Below are 12,547 nucleotides of genomic sequence, written 5' to 3'. Positions count from 1 at the left end.
GGTAAATAACTCCTCCCGTAGCCCTTTCACTAAACGCCGCTCTCCAGACCAAGTGGGCTAAGCTCCGCCCATGGGCACGCCCCCACTCAGTCTTGAGACGTAAGCCCCTCCTCTTAGCAACAGGAAGCCTCCTTGACAACGAAAAAAAGTTTTTAAAATCTAGTGCAGATTAATCTGAGTGTAAAGGACTGACTGAGGGTGAGTGGGTGCAGGTATGGTATATAAAGTATAGGGACTGGCATGTGATGGTCAGAGGCTGGGGCCACATACCTCCCAAGTGTCCCTATTTAGGAGGGACAGTCCCTCTTTTTTAGGAGTTTCCATATTGTTGGTGTGTCTGAGTGCATTAGTGTCCCTCTTTTTTAGGAGTTTCCATATTGTTGGTGTGTCTGAGTGCATTAATACTTCCAGTAATGTGTCTTTAAACTACAATAAATGTGTTTAGAAATTAGTCTGTGTAAGTAAAATACATTGTATTTGTCCTAAATTACATTTTAGTTCCATAAATTGTTATTACTAAATCACCAGAATTTTCTTGGCATGTGATGATCAGTAAGTGCAGGAATTCTGTGTATATGTGTTTATATTATAGCCCAGGTGAGAATGTTTACATTATATTTATAATCCTCTACAGACAAATTTGTTTTTTTTAAGTGTAAAACAGAAAGAGCATCATTAACATAATGCTGGTAGAGAGCCCAGCTCAACTAGGTAAAGATTATAAATAGAAATGCTAACGTGAGTTCCATCGCAAGCTCTTGAGGTCAGTCTGTGCAGCTTTTGCATAAGGAGACCGGGACAAACAGAGTAAAGTTTAAATACAGAAATGCTACCAAGTTAAATTGCAAGCTCTTGGGGCCATTCCCTGTAGCCTTTGCATATAGTGACCAGAACAAGCAAGGCTTTTTAAAAAATATGGCTTTGTACAATGTTTCTCTTATCCTGTTTACAAGGTCTTAAAGGTTCATGGAGGAGAATCAATCAAGTCCGCAAGCATCTGAAGAGGTAAGGCCCTGTCATCCTGTCACCATAAGTCCCTCTGCTCAGTTTGCAGATCAACTGATTCATTCTCTTCCCTGTGCAGGTCTCAGAGCAGTTTTTCCCAACATCCGTAAGTGAGGACCAGCTCCAGGAAGCTCGAACAAAATCCTTTCGGAGGATATTTGGCTCAAGCCAGATCTTTTTAGACAAGGACGATAAACAATGGCAGTCCAAGCCATGCTCATTCCAAGACATCGTGCAAGGAAAGGTCGCCGAGCAGTAAGGAAATGGGCCATTACTGTGTTGTAAACTACTTTATCCTGTGAATTTATTGGGGGAGTTGTATGTTTACACTTTTCTTTGTGTTATTATGTCTAAATGTCCAAATAGTAGTAATGTAAACAGTAATATGAACAAGGCACCATTCAGTGTTCACCGGGAACTAAATGAAAGTATCAGGCTCCTCCTACAGCGCTTCCTGTTAACACCTGCATCATGCACCCTGTTATTGGCTGCCCTTCTTTAGCCTGCTGTTTGTAAAAGTATCTGCCAATCACTGAACTGTGCAATTTACATGGCTGCCCATACACCAATGTGATTGACGTAGCTACAATAAGACAAGGGTGCTCAATTTTTGTGCTCCACCTTTTCCACTTAGGGATAACATTAAATGAAAATGATTTAGGAACAACTATAGATCACAAACTAGGCAACAATGTGCAATGCCATTCTGCCGTTGCAAAAGCTAGTAAGGTTCTCTGATGTATAAAAAGGGCTTTTGATTCACGCAACCAAAATATAATTTTGCCTTTTTACAAGTCACCTTGAATATGCAGACATTGCAGAACTAGAAAAAGTGTAGAGGCAAGCTACAAAACTAGTAAGGGGGATGGAAAGCATTAGTTATGAGGAAAGGCTAGAAAAACTGGATTTCTTTGCTTTAGAAAAAAGGCACCTCAGAGGGGATATGATAGACTGTGCAAATATGCATAGTGTCCAGTGGTGTACCTACCACTGCAGGGGGCCCGTCCGCAGCCACGAACCCTGTGACCATGGGCCGCATATATGCCGCCCCCTCTGTGTTCCCCCTGTCATAGTGGGGCCCAAGAGGTGGCCCGCTGGCTACCTAATGGACCCCCCAGTGGGTGGCAGAGTTCCTGTGAGATGCGGCGAGGGAGCTGTGTTTTCTCTACTCTGGTCCCTCGTGCGCCGTTTGCTGATGCTGGGAGATGGAATATGACGTCATATTCCGGCTCCCGGTATCAGTAGACAGCCCACAAGGGAGCAGAGCAAAGAGAATACAGCTCCCTCGCCGCTTCTGAGAGGAACTCTGCCGCCCGCCGCACTGAAGCTCCACTGGACCCCACGGACAGATCTACAGTTAGGAAGGCTGGGTTGACATTTAATATTAATAATTTGTGTGTGTCTGCAAGTGTATGTGTGTGTCTGAATGTGTACATGTCTGTAAGTGTGTTTGTTTGTTTGTCTGTGAGTGTGTGTGTGTCTGAGTGTATGTGTGTGTGTATGTGTATTTGAGTGTGTGTAATTGTCAGACAGTGATCTTACTTCATTACTTTGAGCCAAAATATAGCTAAGCCTCTCAGAATTTCATCATCTTTGTTTTATTGTAGTTATGAAAATGGCTTGAAGTCTATGTGCCAGGGACAATGGGAAAATGCTGTTATTTCATTTTCAAAAGCTATTAATCTGGACCCAGAAAAGGTAAGAGTGATATTATAATGAATGACATACCACAATGCAACATTATTCCTTTAACCCCTTAAGGACCAAACTTCTGGAATAAAAGGGAATCATGACATGTCACACATGTCACGTGTCCTTAAGGGGAAGGGTTATTTCAAACACCATAACCACTAAATAATGCTGTTATGGTAATGATGCCACGAGTACCCTGGCCTAGTACCCCGGTAATAGGTCAAACCATTTAGCAGTGGCATGCCCCTTTACCTGGGTCCCTGCTGGGCTTGGATGCTAACTGGTGGTCCGGTGATGTTCTCTAAGCTTCTACAAAAGCCAGAAGACGTGGCCGCTGCTATGCTGAGAGCAAGTAAAAAAAAAAAAACGTTATTTATTAAACCAGGAACTTACTTATTTACTAACAGGGTTCTCTACTAAAGTGATAATTTAAAAAGAAAAAGAAAAGAAGCCAGTGACTAAGTCAACCGGCCTCTGAGTTTGCCAGGGGGATCCAAACAAGGGGGTAACCCTTACATACGTGAGAACAATATTTACAAAAAGGTAAACCTAGGTAGAGAAGAGGAACCTCCTCATCCCCACACCTGGTCCACCCAATAGGAGACCCCTCCCTTCGGTAATGCTTCACGATAAAACTTAACGTTTATTGTAATTTGTCAAAATAAAATATATATGTGTAAACACCAACAAAAATAAAAAGTGAAAAAAAGTGGGTAAGAAAAAAGTATAAAATAATGATGAGGAGAGCCACAAAAATAACTGTGGGTGTAGACCATAATCTGTAATATATATATTAGGTCCTCCCAAAAACACCCCAGATAAAATTCCAGCAAGTAGGCTCAATAGCCAGATAGGGTGAGATATAGAGAGGAGCTCAAAAATAGGTATAAAAACCTGGTGCACTTGGTAACAATATTGGAAACTAATTGTATCAAGTGCACATAGTTGCTCAATTGCTCTTAAATCCCTGTGTTGTGGGATCAAGTACACATTGTTGCTCAGTTGTTAAGTCCCTATGTTGTGGGATATAGTTAAATTTCCAATTCAGCTATTTTAACCTTGAATTTAAATTTCACTTTAAATTCTCACTTCACTTTAACATAAAATCTGCTAGAAATATTTGGACATATCAAGTGATTTAGAAATACAACATTTCTGCTTTCTATTTTATCCTAATTTGTACAATTATGTTTTCAAACAGTGTAGTAAACAAAATGTTTATACTCATTAATGGGTATCTCTTAGCACCATAACAACTTTGCTTCGTTGCATAGGTTGCGATGCAGAGAGTAACCTGCGCGTACATACTAGGTAGTATGTATGAACAGAGAGTGCAATTGCTGAGACATTAAAAGGTGCCAGATGATTGGCAGTTAGAAGTGACCCCCCAATCCATGGTATTGGGGATACTAGTGATCTGTACCCATACTTTACTGGTAGAATCTGAATATAAATACTGAGTTAGAATCCGGGTGAACTAATTTATGGTTGGGGTGGGTTTGTATGTCTGATTGCCCCTCCATGGTTGGGGACGATACTGGTAAAGTGTTATACCTGACATCCCTGCTTTTGTATGTCTGGTTTCAGTGTGCTATAGCTTCAGCAAAAAAACTTATCTTGTTGTGACCCAGCATGCTAAAATGGACACAGGTGTTTATCACTATATGAGTGAGATTAAAAGAAACCTTTCGGTAGATAACTGTGACATCTAAGACAACTGTCAGAAAGTGGTTTTGCAATCTTGAGCTTTCACCCGATCAGCGGACATGCAGAAACCATTGACAGGGAAATTAAAGGGGAACCATCAGTTGTGTGTAAACTATACAAATAAATAAAACTTTGAAAATCACCTATAATCGGTGTTAACCTTTTACGAGCTGCTCCGTTCTTTTTGAAATTTATGTTAAAGATTTAGCAATTTACATCATAATTATATCATAATTCAGTCTAGGCAAGGCAAAGCCAAGGCATACAATGCAAATGAAGAGGAGAAATAGAAACATTGTTTCATTTCAGCACTGTATGTATTCACTATGCTGACTGCCAGGTGCAAGACAGAGCCTTTAAGAGTGACTAATGGGAAGCTAAGATGGAGGCACTCAGTTACAGGATAAAATGGTGTGGATTTCTAAATTGTATTTTATTTTACACGCTTCATAAATACATATTTATTAAATATAGGAATAAGTAAACCTATTATTATAAAATCCTGGGAAGTGATTACTTTAATCACTGCATAGATTGTTATCAGATCTTGGCATCTCCCAATCCTGAGGCTGGTTTCATCATATATATATTTTTCAGAGAACCTGTACTAAATGATTTGGTTCCTCCACAGCCAGAGCTATATGTTAAAAGGGCAGAGGCCTTCATCCAGCTGTGCGATTTCCAGTCTGCGGCTCTAAACCTACAGAAAGCCTGCTACACCGCTCACCCTCGGAAAGAGGATGTTGAACTGCTGGCCTTCACGTACTACCTGCAGGTAAGGCTCAGGTGATTGCATCTTGTATCCTTCTATAGCTGTATGTTTACAATTAGAGCCTCATATCCATAATGCCCAATGCAACGTACACTAAAAAGCCGTGACTTGATCTATCTGATTAATCCAATCCTAGATTTGCCTAAACGCCCTAAATATTTTTTAATACTTTTAATACTGCTCAAATAACAATCACTCTGGGTATGGGCAAACTGCATGTCCATGTTGGGGTCCTCCTTGATGGACACACAACTGTTTGCATTTTTCGGTTGCTCTAAAACTCGTAAAACTTTTACGTTTAGTACCGCATTTATGTTGTACCATGGCTTAATTTGATTATTCAATAACCACTTTCCTTTTATAATAATTATAAAATGAAGTATAACTAATCTGTATACACATATGGTATTCGCAAATGTTTCCTGTCAATTCCTATGTCTGTTTATTATGCATATACCTCAATAAAAAATAAAAAAAGAGATTGAAAAATTATTTTTATGAAGGATGTATATTTTAAAACTTTGTGTCAGAGATGTCTAATTATGGCATTGCAGTTGTTTGACTGACTGAGCATCATGGGAAATGTAGTCCAACAAGAACTGCAATGACTTTTTTTTGGATGTTTGTCGTGATTGCACGTGGTGTCCTTACAGGGCCAGAGCCTGTTTGAACAGAGCTGCTTCATTGATGCGTTGGAGTCTTTTACACGAGCTGCTGAGCTACAGCCCGGGAGTGCACAGTACCACATGCACAGGTGAGCTAGTTTAGAATTACAGCACATTTATATGAATCCTAAGAGCAAACACTACTACATTCCAGAGGGAGAGAGTGCTGGCCTTATAAATTAAACAGGGGACTATACTGCTGCTATTTGTATCTTTTTAATTTTCTTCAGTTGTTTTTTTTTATTTGTGAGTTATAATTGCAAGTATATATTTGAAATATATATATTTTCAGGACGTACACTACTTATATATTACTGGCATCTTGGCTGATGTTCTTTGCTACTAGCCTGGCCTTAACAGTTACTAACCACTGCAAGCCATAGCATATCCACTAGGGGTGAATTTGTACTCACCAGGGCTACATTTTTACTTGCCGTTGGCAAGTGGCGAGTAGAACTTTTGATCCCTTTTAAATATATTTATATATATATATAGATTTTTTTTTTTTTGTTTGAACTCATACAATAATCAATCAAATAAAATTTTATATATACTATATTAATCCAGGTCAGCATTTAACAAACGTTACCATATTAATCTAAACGAAAGGAGGTAGTTGATATTTTTGTGCTTACAATATACACAGTTGGTTTATTAAACCAGGCTTGTGCCTTTTTTTTCGTATGTATTTTATGTTCTGTTTTATTTTCATTCTCCAATAGTATTTCTTGTCTTGAGGCTTTGGGGCGGCATGCAGAATGTATCCGTTTGGTCAATAAGAAGCTGGAAGAGGAACAAGGCAATGCTGATCTCTATGCATTGCGTGCCAGACTGTACAAATATCTCAACAAGGTAACCATGTTTCCAATTGATTGAACAAATCTGCACTGTCCCCAGGCTCGCTTTATGTATAATCAATGATGAGCATTTGCAAATCTTTTTATAATAATGATTCTGGCTCTGATGATAAAAAAAAAAATAACTTTGTGGTGTTAAACCAGGAATTCTAATGAGGTAAGCAAATAAGGCAATTTTGAGGCCAAAATACCAGAGCTGGAAATATTGCTAAATTGAAGAATATTTTTAGTTCCATTTATAAAGAGACACTATAGGCACTGTATCTGCTTCACCTAATTGAGGTGGTTATAGTGCATGGCGTCCCCTGGAACCATCATTTAATTCAGCATTAAATAATTGTTAATGTTTTTGTGTCTTACTGCTAAACGAGAGTCGCCAGCAGCCAACCCCCTCTGTGCTGTTTGGGCTAATGAGGAAGTTTTAGCTTGAGCAGCAATGTGTAGATGTGATTGGCTGAGAGTGTCGCCTGACTGCTTTTAGCAGAGTACCCATTCCCTTAAAGGGACACTATAGTCACCAGAACAACTACAGCTTATTGAATTTGTTCTGGTGAGTAGAATCATTACCTTCAGGCTTTTTGCTGTAAACACTGTCTTTTCAGAAAAAATTCAATGTTTTCATTACAGCCTAGTGATAACTTCACTGGCCACTCCTCAGATGGCTGTTAGAGATCCTTCCTGGGTCATGGCTGCCTAAAATGCATCCAAACATTCAGTATCTCCCCCCTCTGCATGCAGACACTGAACTTTTCTCATAGAGATTCATTGATTCAATTCATCTCTATGAGGAGATGCTGATTGGCCAGGGCTGTGCTTGAATCATGATCTGCCTCTTTGTCAGTCTCAGCCAATCCTATGGGGAAGCATTGTGATTGGATCAGGCCACCACTTCTGATGATGTCAGCAGACTGCTTGTTTTTCTGAGTCTAACATCATGCAGAGTTACAGCTTCAGGCTTGAATACAGTAAGATTTTTTGCTATATTTATGGAGGCATGAGGGGCCCAGGGGGGCTAGAGGGTGTTTTTTTTTTTTTTTTTTTTTTTAATTCTTTTTTTTCAGTTTTGGTGCTACATTTTGATGTTTACAGACAATGAGAAAAAAAAATCGAGGTTCTGTGTCGTTCGTGTCGTTTTGCACCATTTTGGGTCGAGCTATAACAATTTCTTGAACAATAGTAACATGTTAAACAAAACATATTGAGCAGTACATAGGTGTTGTGATGTTTTGTGCATCCTTGTGTTTGGGATGGGACTTTAGTGTATTACATTAGCTCCCTTCAAGTGTGGGTCTGGTGGTGATGGTACTCTATGAGAGGGTTGTGTTAGTATTCGAGTCATGGGGTGGCAGGGTTGCGTCAGTTCCAGGTGTCATGGTCTGACTCGCTGTGATGTGCTGAGTATAGGTGCCTGCATGCGTTAGTGGAGGTGAGCAGTTTGTCGTAGGTGGCTTGTTTGGGTTGGTTACCTGGGTTGGTTGGGGGCTGCGGGGGGGGGGGGGGGGGGTGTGTGAGTTGTCGGGCGCCCTGTGGTTGGATGTGTGGTGTTCTGGCTCTCATTGGCTTGGAGAGGGTGAGTGCATCAGTGGCCTGTAATGTTTGAGTATTTATAGCGGAGGCTAACTAGTAGAAAAGATAAAACGTAAAACATAAGTAAAGTCACGGAAAGAACTCAGAATTGAATGTAGGCACCAGTCACGGTGGCAAAGCCTGCGGTATCAGTCCACTTCCATCATGGTACAGGGTGTTGTGATCCGCTGGGTCTCGGTTCCGACTGGGCGGTGTTCCCGCGGTCCCGTACTTCCATTTGAGGACTTTTTTGTAGTGGAGGCCTCTGGTTGGGTAGATTCAAGGTGGTTAGGAGGGTAGGTGCTTCCTCCACGGAGGTTAGGACATGAGTAGTGCCGTCTTGTGTTACTTCTAGTTTCCCGTTAGTGCCCCACCTGTATGCAATTCCCGCTGCTCAGAGTTGTGTGGTGAGCGGTCCATATGATTTGCGCCACATGAGGGTGGCTTTTGATTGGTCTTGAAAGAACGTTAGGGAAGTGTTCTCAAACAGCAGTGGCGTCTTGCCTTTCAGCCCGGCCATTATGTGTAGTTTGTCTTGCACTGTGACACATCTGAGGATGACCTCTGGCTGTTGGGGTCTTTAGGTGTGGAGGGGTGGGCAGGCGGTATACCCCATCTATGTTAATTTTCTTTACCGCTGTGTGTGGGAGTACTGTGGCTAGTAGGCGTCTGGCGTAATGCGGCAGCTCTTCGGCCAATATCTCCGCGGGGATGCCCCTGATTTTTATGTGTGAGCGGCGTTGTCGATCTTCCATGGTTGACATTTTGAGTGACAGGTACGTTTGTTGTTGCTGGATTTGTTTAATGGAGTCTTCCATCGTGTTAATGTGAGCATGTACCATCACTACTTCTGCTTCCGTGGCTCTCACCTTTTCTGTGACCGTGCGTAGTTCGGTCTTGAGAAGGGCTGAGTCAGCTGCTAGGAGTTTGTGGATGTCTGCTAATAGGAGCTTTAAATCACGTTTGGTGGTTGGTGCAGAGTCATCTGGGGACTCCAGCAGTGGCTGTGGTGGTGCTTGTAAGTGCCCTTGTGAGTCAGGTCTGGGTTGAGGTGGGTTGTGTACCCTTTCAGGCTGTGTTGCCCATGGGGGTACCTGGGAGTTCAGGCCTTGTGGTGCCTGGGTGTGCAGCTGCAGTTTTTGGGGCTGCCCAGAGAGTTCTTGCCCCTGCTGTCCTGCTTTGGGTGTCTGAGGGAGCCCGGGTGATTCCGGCCGTTGTTGGGGTGTGGTAGGTTCCAGGGTTGACTCCGGCGTTCCTGCCGCTGGAGTGGGTTTGGGCTGGGCGGGCTTTTGTAGCATAGTCCCAATATCTCTGCCCCCGGGCATACCTTGTGGCTTTTGTGATCGGCGTCCCATTGCCGGCATATGTGTCAGAGCTTTGGATAGGTCCGGGGAGCCGGAGGACTCGGTGTGTTCCGCCGGGTATCCGCTGAGCAGGTCCTCGAGGCCCAGCCCAGGGGTGTAGTAGGCCCCGGTTTTGCGTCTCCGTTTCTGCAACCGTTGCGGTTGAAAAAAAGGCATCGGGAGGTGCAGCTCGTTGTGCTGATGCCGGTAGAGTATGTGGCGATGTCGGATGGGTCAGAGAAAGACTGATAGTTTGTGGATTTTGTCCGCAGAATTTGGGAGCTGATGAAAATGGCGTCCGTTCGTGTCTGGTAGCAAGCCCCGCCCCTAGATGGTGGTTTTAACACTATAGGGTCATACATGTTTGTGTTCCTGACCCTATAGTGATCCTTTAATTTTTTTTTTTTTTTTTTTTTTTAATTCTTTATTTTTCTTGTGCACAGATCAACATTAAGCGTGAAGTGTCACAATCGCATCAACAAGCTAGACCAGAACATTACAGGTTGTGGCAGATTAGCTGGCACTTTTTTTTTTTTTTGGAAAACATGAAAATATCAGACAGGTAGGCGTCATATAAACATACATTATGCAAGAATAATAACCAAGCAGAGTCAAGTTCACAATGAGACAGTACATATGCTGTGAGTTAATGAGGACATGTAGATTGACAAAAGCTGCACAGGTATTTTACATTAAGCATGCATAAGTAGATCTTGCCGGTGGTTGTTTGAACAGGAGAGGAAGGAATACACATGAATTGCACACTGGTTGAGAAGGCAGAGTGAAATAAAATGCATACAAACAAAGTAAACTATAGGCTTAGAATAACCACTGGGTATTGAGAATATGCTATCAGCAGGAAAGTCGTATAACACCTAACCAATATAGGTAGAGGTAGAGGGACCCAGTTTTCCCCACAGATAGTCTCTTCAATGGGAAGTCTCTTCTGGGCACGGACCCTGAGAAAGTCCAGGTGGCATTTTTCAGAATGGGATCCCTGTTTTCGTCGGGGACTAGCCCCTGCGGTTTTCCTTTCTTGCTCACCCGGCATCCAGATCGGCGGGCCCCTGGGTCAGGACTTTCTCGCTGGTTCTGAGGTGGGTGGCATCCCTGCGAGAGCTGTATAGGAGTGTGGATGCGAGGGGGTAACTTGCGTGATATGTGGAGTCGTACCGCAGTGCAGTTCCCTGCTCGGGGGAGCCGTCGGCGGGCTCGTCGGCAAGCATGTCGCTTTGTTGTGCGCCTTTCGGGCTGAGTAGCCGCCGCTTCAATCTTCTTCCCTTGCGTGGTAGGTGTAGCTGGGTAGGCTGTGTTGTATACTGTGCGCCTCCAGAAGTTCCGGCATATGAGGTCAGTAAAATGTTTTCTCCAAGCCTGCGTTTCCAGACTGCCGTGAGGTTGCAGGGTTTGGTGCTTGGAGGCCATCTTGGGCCCGACATGCGGTCTGCAGTACGGGCGGGAGACGTCAGGGTGCAGGCTTGTCAATTTGGTCCTCGAGGGTGTAGACCGGGATCACCCCCCCGGTCCAGAGGGGGGGGAACGGGGCCGGTATCCCCGCGGGTCCGACTCTAAGCCCCGAGCAGTAAGCGGCAGGGCAGCGGCCGTCCGCCCCGCTCGCCTCTGGAGTAGGCCTTGAGACAGTCGGGTAGAATTCCTCCACCAGGGGACTGTAGCCAGTTGGGCCAGCCTCACCCTGGGTCCCAGGGCTCTCTGCCCGGCGAGGGCCACCGTTGCCGGCAGGTTTTGTGCTAAAATTTGTGGAGATATAGCTGTTTCTGAGTTTAGGCTGCAGGAGCTGGTCTCACATGCGACCAGCCAGCTCGGCGGTCCGGCCCCGCCCCCCAGTGATCCTTTAATTTGTGTTAATCGAAAAAAAAATTTTAACACTGAATGGAGGGACAGAGCCAGGGGACTCCTAGTACTGTAACCACGCAAGGAGATGAAATGGTTATGGTGAATACAGTGTACTTTTCAAGTCTAAAAGTTGTACTTTAGTGAATCTACAAAATCACAGGTTAGCAAATAACCCCCTCGATGTCAAAATATTGTATTTGATTATAAATGAAAGCATGCTTTAATTCTGCATTCTTCATATCCAGTATATAGTAGTAATAATTTCTACTGCTCCCGATCTGTAAGGAAGAGGAAATATATATATATATTTTTTTTATATATATTCTTTATTTTTCGTGCTGACCGGTTGCAAAAGAACATGAGTGGCTTGCGCAGAAGCCTGTTTTGTAATTCAACGGTAGGTATGAATGCACGCAATAGTGTTATTGGTACCTTTTTGAGTTTCGTAGCCTGTGACCTGCGCAGAGCCCGGTTAAGGTGTCTATTGCTGCAGTATCTGTCAGCTTTTTCCTTTTTTCTCTTTTCACATACAGTGTAACATTTCATAACATAATAAACCATATTAAAATAAAATAAAATAAAACAAAGTAGGTCAAAAACACGAGTGAGAGTTCGCTATCCAGGTTCTGTCATTTCTATTTGTCTTAGATGTCGTATTGTTCCCATGTGGCCCAGACTTTCCGGAACGTGTTGGTGATATTTCTCACCTGAGCTGTCATTTTATCCATTAAGTAGTTGTCCCTAATTTTTGTCTTGACCAGGGTGAGTGGGGGTGTTTCTGGGTTTATCCAGTGTTGCGCTATCGCTCTTTGAGCAGCTAGGTAGAGCATATTTAGAAGTCTTTAGTCATGTTTGTGGAGCCCGTCCGTGGGTCTTGAGAGGAGGCATGCCCATGGGTCCGGTGTCAGTTGTCGTTCTAAAATTTGTGAGCATAAGTCTACTATCTTTCCCCAGTATTCCTGTATCTTAGGGCATTACCACCACATATGGATGTATGTGCCCCTCTCTCCGCACAGCCGCCAGCATGTGTCTGTAGGACTCTGTTTCATATGATATTGTTTCAGTGGGGTGGTTTACCACCGTAAC

At 43.2% G+C, this 12,547-nt stretch overlaps 1 protein-coding gene across 2 annotated transcripts in view; it reads left to right on the top strand.

The window, feature by feature from the left end:
• The first annotated feature begins 193 nt into the window (after positions 1-193).
• The window catches only part of TTC16 (tetratricopeptide repeat domain 16), a 35,629-nt gene continuing 23,275 nt past the window's right edge, over positions 194-12,547 (top strand). Inside the window, exons 1-7 of one of the 2 annotated variants that reach the window (XM_063431410.1) lie at positions 194-212; positions 954-1,005; positions 1,085-1,260; positions 2,613-2,703; positions 5,036-5,179; positions 5,830-5,930; positions 6,564-6,693. In XM_063431410.1, the coding sequence (XP_063287480.1) occupies positions 967-1,005; positions 1,085-1,260; positions 2,613-2,703; positions 5,036-5,179; positions 5,830-5,930; positions 6,564-6,693 (681 nt within the window). In that variant the 5' untranslated portion in view covers positions 194-212; positions 954-966. The other variant, XM_063431411.1, reaches the window with a different exon arrangement.

Source organism: Pelobates fuscus, chromosome 9, assembly GCF_036172605.1.
Source record: "Pelobates fuscus isolate aPelFus1 chromosome 9, aPelFus1.pri, whole genome shotgun sequence".
NCBI lineage: Eukaryota > Metazoa > Chordata > Amphibia > Anura > Pelobatidae > Pelobates > Pelobates fuscus.
Note: the sequence above shows the minus strand (reverse complement) of the source record. Positions and strands in the feature narration are given on the sequence as shown.